Source organism: Boleophthalmus pectinirostris, unplaced genomic scaffold, assembly GCF_026225935.1.
Source record: "Boleophthalmus pectinirostris isolate CB_2022bp ecotype Guang Dong unplaced genomic scaffold, ASM2622593v1 HiC_scaffold_4, whole genome shotgun sequence".
NCBI lineage: Eukaryota > Metazoa > Chordata > Actinopteri > Gobiiformes > Gobiidae > Boleophthalmus > Boleophthalmus pectinirostris.
The window spans coordinates 1286608-1296149 of record NW_026571353.1 but is presented as its reverse complement, the minus strand read 5'-3'; the positions used below and the strand labels follow the sequence as shown (position 1 = coordinate 1296149).

The 9542-nt window shown below is 39.5% G+C and overlaps 1 protein-coding gene across 1 annotated transcript; it reads left to right on the top strand.

Annotated features, from left to right (window-relative positions):
• Window positions 1-394: 394 nt before the first annotated feature.
• rhbdd3 (rhomboid domain containing 3) lies at window positions 395-7281 on the top strand. The gene is made up of 6 exons (XM_020938385.2): window positions 395-809; window positions 2228-2478; window positions 3243-3375; window positions 3637-3763; window positions 5752-6213; window positions 7001-7281. The coding sequence occupies exons 1-6, from the start codon at window positions 647-649 to the stop codon at window positions 7164-7166; spliced, it is 1302 nt and encodes a 433-aa protein (XP_020794044.1). The 5' UTR covers window positions 395-646; the 3' UTR covers window positions 7167-7281.
• The last annotated feature ends 2261 nt before the right edge of the window (window positions 7282-9542 follow it).

The following is a 9542-nucleotide window of genomic DNA, read 5'->3' as shown; positions in this document are numbered from 1 at the left end:
CTTCGATATTTGCATTTCATGTAATGTCCAAGTTCTACCAAAAATGAAAAAAAGTATTTTTCAACTACCGATCCTGACCGATAGTTGTCTTCATATGGTGAATTAATGGACAAACAGTTTAATTCTGCATCATTTACAGACCATAGCAGGGTAAATATAAATTTTTATATTTAACCTAAAATAAGTAGCGTTTCCTGCATTATTAGGACCACGAATACATCGGTGTGTCCATCTAAACCCTTAAATGGATTTTCTGGCTGTTTTTAGAATATTTTCAATCAGAATTTAGGTCTTGCTCCACTCACAAGATGGCCGCCACATTTACCACGGCAACAGAACCCGTGTTCTATCTTGGCCTTCTAAGAGACTGCGCATATAAATCACAACCACGTGACACAATACGGAAGCAGCTCAGGAGCCAAACAAACTGCCCCTGGATGTAGGATGGACGATGTAAACGTGTTTCTGACTTTCTTTTCCTTCTAAAAGTCACCACACTAGATTCGAGGCTGTGTAAAGACTTTGCGCTTCTCTCAGATGGCTGTGCTGTGTAGACACTAGGATGGTGCTCACATTTAACCTCACTCATCAGAATAATCTGTTTTATTAAATATGAGCTTTGGAAATCTACAGTTAATGTCAAGCGATGATCTCTCGCATTTTGACAACATGCAGCTGGTTTGGTTCAAATCGCCCTGGTTTCTTTTTGGGCACATTTTTGTTAGTTGTTGTAATGCTCTCAGTTCATGCAGGAGGTATTCAAGCAAGTCTTAGTTTGGGACCAGAAGGGAATCTACCAAGGTTTAGGGGTAAGATCAAATCACACACTCATAATACTCTTGGCTTTTGAGAACACTACTCTTAAAGTGCAAAATACAACATGTTTTATTTTCAGGCAAAGTTGAAGTACATATGTTTATTGAAGGGGATCCTAAGTTATGGCACAAGCCCCATGTTCACTGTTAGATTTCATACACTAATGTTCTAATGTGTCTCAGATGGAAGCACACTTCTGTTTTGCTGCCTCTAGTGAAGGGAAATAAGTTCCAAAAGCACATCTGTTTTCCCAGAGCCACATTATAATCTCTGATCTCTCACGTTTCATTTACAATTAAATCTTTAAATTGTTTTAAAGATGTAACCACAACCATCTGCCTCTTTTGAAAGTTTTACACTTCTCTGTAATCAGTTCACTTCACCTGTCTTACAGAATCAGAGTCTTACAGAATCATTTATCTTTTCAGTAGGAAAAGTCCTCATAAACTTACATAACATTGCTGAAATTCACAAACATGCAACATTTTGAAGTAGGGATGCTTATCTGCTCTGATCCTGAATAACTGGTTGGATCTGATATTCTGGTTTGACATATAATTTGATGAAAAAAAAAACAAAAAACTATTTGCTGGAGGTAGTCGGTCCAGATAGTATCATAATGGTTGAACTTTTACTTACACCAGGTTGTACAGCAGTTTTGTCTCATGTTATGTTTAGTTGGCAGTCTTGACATAAACATCATGGGTTGAGTGGTCAGATCCACTGACCCACAGATGAATGCTGTTGTTGTGTCCTTGGGCAAGACACTTAACCCACCTTGCCCACAGTGTCTGTGTGAATGGGTGAGTGGTTCCTTGTTGTAAAGCTATTTGAGTGCCTTGAAGGTGGAAAAGTGCTATAGAAAAATGTGACCTTTTACCATTTGGTTTAAAAAAACAAATGCTCATTTTAGTCTCTGGGATGGTATTGTGTAATATTGAGTTTCGGCAGATACTTAATTGGCAGATAGTATCAGCATTAGTATCGGAACTGAAAAGGCTGGATCGGTGGATTCCTATTTTGAAGACCATGCAGAAGATGCAGAAGAATATTTTATTATACATTGTTAGTTGCTATGGAAATAGTGCCTAAATAGTGCCCATAGTGTCTTTTGAACCTAAGCACTACTTCTTTTGTACAGCAGTGGTTCTCAAACTGTGGTATCTGGTGATATGCAAACTCTCTCTGGGGGTATGTGGATTCCTCTGCAGATCAAATTTTTGGTGAACATAGGGCCAATTTAATCCAGATTTTTGTCCTTCTTTTGATTTGTCTTTGTTAAGAATTTATAGCAAGTGTATAGCCTCACTTTAGACCTTAGCCCTAGTTGTGATCTAGCAGTATTTGCTATAGCGTTTGTTCCAACTGTTATCAAACTTGTATTGTGGAGTGTGTACTTTTCTTCTTGTAGATGTGTTCCTGTACGCACTGAGCCACGATGATGCCCCCTCTCTGCTGGTGAATCTGTGCTGCCTCCTGGTGGTAGGGCCGTGTCAGGAGCGGCGCTGGGGCACTGTGGCCTTCCTCTCTCTGTCCGCACTCTCCTGGGCTGTCCTGCCCTGTGCCTACAGTCTGGTGCTCTGGGTGGGCGTGGGTGATGCCAGCCGGGTGTGTGGGTACTCAGCAGTGCAGCTGGCCCTCTTCACAGCGCAGTGCAGACAGGTGAAGCATGTTCATGGAGGCTTGTTGCCATAATTACTATAGGTTGTGTTCACGTTCTAGGATTTGAAGATGTCATAATTTAAAATAACTCTACTGGAGATTTACTGTTTAGTAGAGTTAGTTTAACTGAAGATGTCAGCATTCAAACTGTTTTAGACCACAAAGCTGCAAATTAACCTTTTACACTATGTTTATAACCAATGAACTCCGAACAGTAGAGAAAGCTCCAAAAACACTGTATACAGTTAAAGTGCGTATGACTATGACATATGTTTTTTGTGTTTTTCTCATTTTCACTTGGTTTAGTGTTATAGTGTCTGTGGTCAATATTTATCATAGGTTTAAATCAGGTAAGTGAAGACAGTTTGTGAAGAAAAGATGAAAAGAAAAGTATACAAATACAGGAAGTAGCCTTGCCTTATAAAACAGAATGCCTTTGCCTATGTCATCAACACAGAGAAAACTCCATCCAAAATGCAGACAGTCTACGCACAAGGAAGAGTTTTTCTGGGAGTTTAAAACTTAATTTAACAAAATATTTAGGTTTTAGCCAATGTTCAAATGATAAATTCCACTAAAATTAGCAATCACTAACAAGTGAAATTGCTAGTCTAGTCAGTCATATGGACTTTAAGTTGCAAAAAATATAGATTTTCCACTTTTAAACTGAAAAACACTGACTGTCCTTAGATCTGTCCTGACTGACAGCCCTGTACAACCAGGCCTGAGTCTGTATTCTATTTCTGTGTCTGTGATGTTCTCAGGTGAGGAGCAGGAGAGTGTTCAGATGTGTCCCTGTGTGGCTCCTGCCATGGATGGCCCTGCTCTTGGCTCTGCTGCTGCTGCCTGGGGCCCCCGCCCTCCTGCACTTTTGTGCCATCTGCATCGGACACAACTGTATCCTACATTTAAAGTGGACCACTCAAAGGCCTGTACCTGATTTCAAACCATGAGTCAGGAACATTTTTTGGCTACTCTGCCTCTGTTACTATATGAACAGTGCCAGATTACAAATGCTTTAAATTTAAATAAAGGCACGAACAGACGAACACAAAACGAAAGTTGTTTTTGAAGTGAAAATAACCATTTCTAATCATTACTAGTGGAACCATTTCCCCTGAATAATCTGAGGAAGATATTTCTTAATGGCAGTACCAGACAGTGCATCCTTCATTGGGGCACTACAGGAGCTGGAGGGCTTCAGCCCTGTGCACTACCTCCCAGGATGGTCTTATGTCTCCTCCTCCTCCAGACTCCAGCTCCCTACACACTCTACCTCACACAGGTAAGTATGGAGTAAGAAAGCTGTCAAAAATATTCATGCGCATAAAATAGAAATCCGTGCGTATTTGGGAAATCCGTGCATATTTGGCTGTAGTTGCGCATAAAATAAATATTTGTAAACTCTTAAATGAGTCCAGTCGTACATAAAATATATTGTGTGTATTTTATCTATCAGAATATGAATTGAAAAATTACGACGTCATGAATTACAATCACGAAATGAAAATTTACGATTACGCTTTCATCAGTACGAATACGAATTCACAGACGGAACTTTACTGTCAAAAATATGTCATCACTTCACAGACATTATCCATCGAGCAGAAGAAACATCGATCAAGATCAAGACTGCGCATGCTCAAGTTTGTAGCAGAGGGTAAACAGAGTAATAGCACAAGAAGCTACAACAGCGACCAACAAATGGGTTAATTCAAATCTATTGTAAAAATGTCTTGAATTCGGGAACCGAACGCTGCTGTATAATATTGTGTAGAAATACCTCCTTTGAAAGGGAACTTGCACCTATATGTTAGAAAACATAGTGGAGCCAGTTGGAAACATCAGACGTAACGTTATCTCAGGGCTAATTAGCAAATATCAGGTTCTCTGTATGTTTAGATTAAAACATTCACGGCTCCAGCCACAGCGAGCATCAGTCAGTCTGAACCTTCAGCTGCATTTCTCGCATGAAATGCCACCAAAAGTTCCTCGGGACACTGAAATGTCCCAGTTTACACCAAACACCAAACTGTCCTGGTTACAGACGTCACAGCTAATGAAATGTTCCACATTACACTTTAATGCAGCTTCCAGCAACAATTAATGTTCGTGTCTACAGGCAACACCTTGGTATATATACATTATTTACCGGTAAGTTTAACGTCACCGTGACGTGGATGGATTTGCTAATTATAACCCATTATAACTCATGTATAACCCAATGTCTGAAATGCAGCTGAGATGAAGACTGACTGATGCTCGCTGTGGCTGGAGCCATGAATGTTTTAATCTAAACCTACAGAGAACCTGATATTTGTTAATTAGCCCTGGGAGAACGTTACGTCGGATGTTAGCCAACTGGCTACCACTATGTTATCTAACATATAGGTGCAATTTCCCGTTCAAAGGAGGTGTTTCTACACAATATTATACAGCAGCGTTTGGTTCCCGAATTCAAGACATTTTTACAATAGATTTTAATGAACCCACTTGTTGGTCGCTGTTGTAGCTTCTTGTGCTATTACTCTGTTTTTACCCTCTGCTACAAACTTGAGCATGCGCAGTCTTGATCTTGATCGATGTTTCTTCTGCTCGATGGATAATGTCTGTGAAGTGATGACATATTTTTGACAGTAAAGTTCCGTCTGTGAATTCGTATTCGTACTGATGAAAGCGTAATCGTAAATTTTCATTTCGTGATTGTAATTCATGACGTCGTAATTTTTCAATTCATATTCTGATAGATAAAATACACACAATATATTTTATGTACGACTGGACTCATTTAAGAGTTTACAAATATTTATTTTATGCGCAACTACAGCCAAATATGCACGGATTTCCCAAATACGCACGGATTTCTATTTTATGCACACGAATATTTTTGACAGCTTTCTTACTCCATAGGTAAGGGGGAGGCTAAGTAAACTGTAAAGTCTTCAATTCTAAAACACACAGGGAGCCACTGAAGGGAAGCTAAAACAGGGTGATGTATTGTCATGTATTAAAGCCAGTGCCTAGCTGCTGTGTTCTGAACCAGTTGGGACCAAATTAGGACCAATCAGAATGTAGCTCAGCTCAGGTGGACTTTGAAGGAGGCAGAACGTCAGAGGAGTAAACGGCTGTGATGGCTGAGTTGGTGTGTAGAATGTAAATCATTTTGGATTAATGTTTTAGATTTCTGAAAAACTTTTTGAAATTATGTTTTGCATAAAAAAGTGAAAAAAATGATATCCTGGCAATGCTCAGATTCTCATATTTGTTTGGCAGATACAGTCCACACTCTGAGGCACTACACCGACAAGAGCCCGGCTTTTCTGTGAGCTCCTCTCACCCTCACCCACCCTCTGGATCCAGCTCTGGGCTAGACCGCTTACAGTCCAGAGGAGGTCCTGGCTGGAGGATAGACCAGTTAGAGTCCAGAGGAGGTCCTGAATGGGATATAGACCAGTTAGAGTCCGGGGCAGGCCCTAGCTGGGGCATAGACCAGTTACAGTCTGAAGCAGGTCTCATGTGGGACAGGTTTCATGGTTTGACTGAAGCCGAGCTCTTGGATGACCAAATGCTCCGGGCAGGGATCCTGGCATCTCTGCAGGATGCCTCAGACAGTCCTCATCCCGGAGCCGGAGAGAGGCCCCTGGGGTCTGCACACAGCCCTGACCCTACAGCCGAGGCCCTGAACACAGCAGAGGCTAAAGTGGAGCTGCCCAAGTCCTCTGTGTCGTCTCTCAGGTGAGCAGATGTGCATGTGCATCATCTGTGGCTAATTATTGCTGATTAAGGAGAGTCTGAATAGATTTGTTTAGGTGATATCCAATATTTATTTTGCTATTGTGGGACTTGATAAAAAGTATTTGCAGATATCAAGATTTCAGTCATGTTGACAAGTGAACTTTTCACTAGAGATGAAACAATATCAAGACCATGACCAAACCTTCTATTTCTTTCATTCAACTTGCCCTATCACATACACCTCCTCAAATATGTGACCATCTTGATGAAGTCAAACTTTCAGAATAAAATAATAATGTGGCCTTATCAGACAAAAAAACCAACAACTCCCTTTTAGCTTTAATTTTCTTGGAAACAATTACATTTCAGTGCTACATTTTCTAAAGCTTTCACAATGATATGCATGTTTTTTGTTTTCACGATTAGACTGTGATGCCATTCATCTGACATTACAATTTTTCACCTTTGTATAATTCTTCAATGTATTTACCTCAGATATAATAAAAATAATGTATGGATGCAGTATCTCTGATGCAGATATTAGCACTATTGTCTGTCTCTATAACGAACTGCCTCTTCTGTGTCTCATGTTTTATAGACCAGTTGAGTGTGCAGCAAAAGTACTGTAGCCTTATGCAGGTTTATATGCCAGTTTCCATGTGTTTAGAGGCTCTGTTACACTGGGAGTGGGGCAGTAGTAGTAGTAATCGTAGTTCTTGTATTGATAAAAAGACAAAGATTTGTGGATGAATAAACAGTACCAAAAGCCTGTTGCTCTCTGCTGTAGGCTGCAGCAGCTGGAGAGGATGGGCTTCCCCACAGAGAAGGCCGTGGTGGCACTGGCGGCGTCCAAACAACTAGAGGGCGCCGTGTCCCTGCTCATCGACGACCGCATTGGCTCAGAGGCGATTGTAGTGGGAGCCAAAACCTCGGGGCCCGCTCCGCACAGATAAATGGGAAACTTCAGGGAGTACTCATCATTTGACTGTTACAGTTTGAATATTGTGAGGGTTCTTTTTGGAGGCTGTAGGTTCAAATAAAATAAATGATGCTCTGACATGCACTTCACCACATGTTCGTTTTTTTATTGGGAAAAAATGAAGTCCTTGAACTATATTCTGCAAAAACAGACCTTTGCGTTGGTTTGGCCCTTACTATGAAGCCTCTCTTGGTAATGGCAGAGTTGGTAGCTGATACTTATGTTATTAGGTTCTTTTTTCAGACCAAGAGTTTGTTTTTATACCTGACAGTTTCGACTGCTCACTAGCGCTCTTCCTCAGAGTGGTCGTGATGTGATGTAGATGATACTTGTTTAGCCTCATTTACTCTGCTCAACACTCCCCAGTTGTCCAGCTGATGGTGCAATAATTTTTATGGTTCATTTTCATTATTTGTGATACCAGGATTAAAAAACTGTATGTATGATTTAGATTTAAAATTCCATAAACATGATCTAACTGTGTCCCCAGATATGAACATGTTCAAATCACATATATTTTCACTTTTTTGGACTTTTGGACATGATGGCCAAGTGTATGTGTTATAATTTGCTGTTCTGGTTCTCAAGAAAGCAGTCAGAAAATAAATGAGCCTCACATGAGTCTCTCAGATGAGTTGCCAGTTCCAATCCAAACCTGATGCAAAGTTCACTTAAGTGTAAAGCAGAACTCAACAGGACTTCAGAAAGACAAGTACAAAACACATATTTATTACATCAGTCAAGACTGTTTCAAACATGGCCACATTACAAAAGTATAAAATGGTTACACAGCAGATTACAGCATAGGCATCATCTGAAACAACACACCTTATGAGTGAACAGGGAAAAACACACAACTGTAGCAGTCATACAATATATTCAAGTTCTTAACATAACATGGATTTTGCATAGTATTTTATTATTTTTTTTTAATCTTGCATGATTTTACTATTTGGTTCCAGACTTCTAAAAAAAAGTTTACCAAAAGACCAAAAAGACACGTGAAAACTACCTCACTGATACAACAGCACCACATGATCCAACACAGCATAAAAACGTGAGTAAAGACTGGAGAGTGTACATGCTCAGCACATTTCTTCATTATTATTAGCATCATATTTGATTAGGTACATTAAATAAATCTTAAACTAACCAAAACATCATCATTTTGGTCACAAATGAACAGTATACATATGAAGTTTAATATAACTACATAAATGCAGTAGAAAAGTGGAAACACCAGCTGGAGATGTCATTACAAGAGTAAGCAGTCATTAGTAGAGGTGATCTGTGCTGATTCAGTGCTTTATATAATACAGCTCTATGCTCAAACACAGACACGCCCACCCACTTCTCCTATTGCCAGCCTTTGAGTGACAGGTGGGTTTAACCAATCACAGTGAAGAGCGCACTGGCAAAAGAAGAAGATGGTGCTTTTGCATTGACTTGTAAATGTAACATGCATATATTGGAATGAAATGATTGAAATGGATATACAATTTGAATTCATTATTTTAGACAGAGGGCAGGGCCTGTAGAAATGTAGAAATCTTCAAAGTTACCAACCACAAATGTTGAACCTCATCATTATTTGTTTTTGTTTTGAAAAGATCATTTCAATTTTATTTATTTTTCCTGACAGAGTTCAACTCTGTTTTTGTTTCAAGTGGATAGACCCAGTAATGACAGAGAAACGAGCCAGGCCAACAAATCAACAATCCGATAGTTACACAGCAAACTCCACCTCTGACCTGTTTAACGTGACCTGTGTCCAGCTCACGTTAAACTATAGGATTTCTAGAATGTTGTGATGTCACATGAGCACCATTTATGGACAGTTAACTGCAATAAAAACAAACACATGTATACAAGTATTTACTGATGCATTCAGGTACATGCCCAGGTCTATTTGTCTTATTTTGCATAATGTTATTTCATTTCATACTCAGGATCTGCCACATGAAACCAGCAGGTGGCATCAGAGATAAATTACATCTGCTCCTAAGTCATTTGAATACACAAGGATTTCATTCTTTCTATAACTGAATCATCAGATATGAATGGACAAAAAGGTCATTTCCTTTAAAGTGATAGTACGTAACTTTCTGGAGGTGAAAAGTCACCACATGATTTGATGGAAATAGAGTTTCAACCATACTTCTGAACAGTCTGCATGGAGGTGGATAACTTTTATGCCATACTGTGGAAGATTATACATGCATATGTCTGTATGTATGTGTGGATATGTTATTGTATGTATGTGGGTATATTTTTGCAAATGACAGGTGATCACTCCAAAGGTGATATTAAAAAAAAAAAGAAAAGTGAACCACATGATTATGTAAAACAA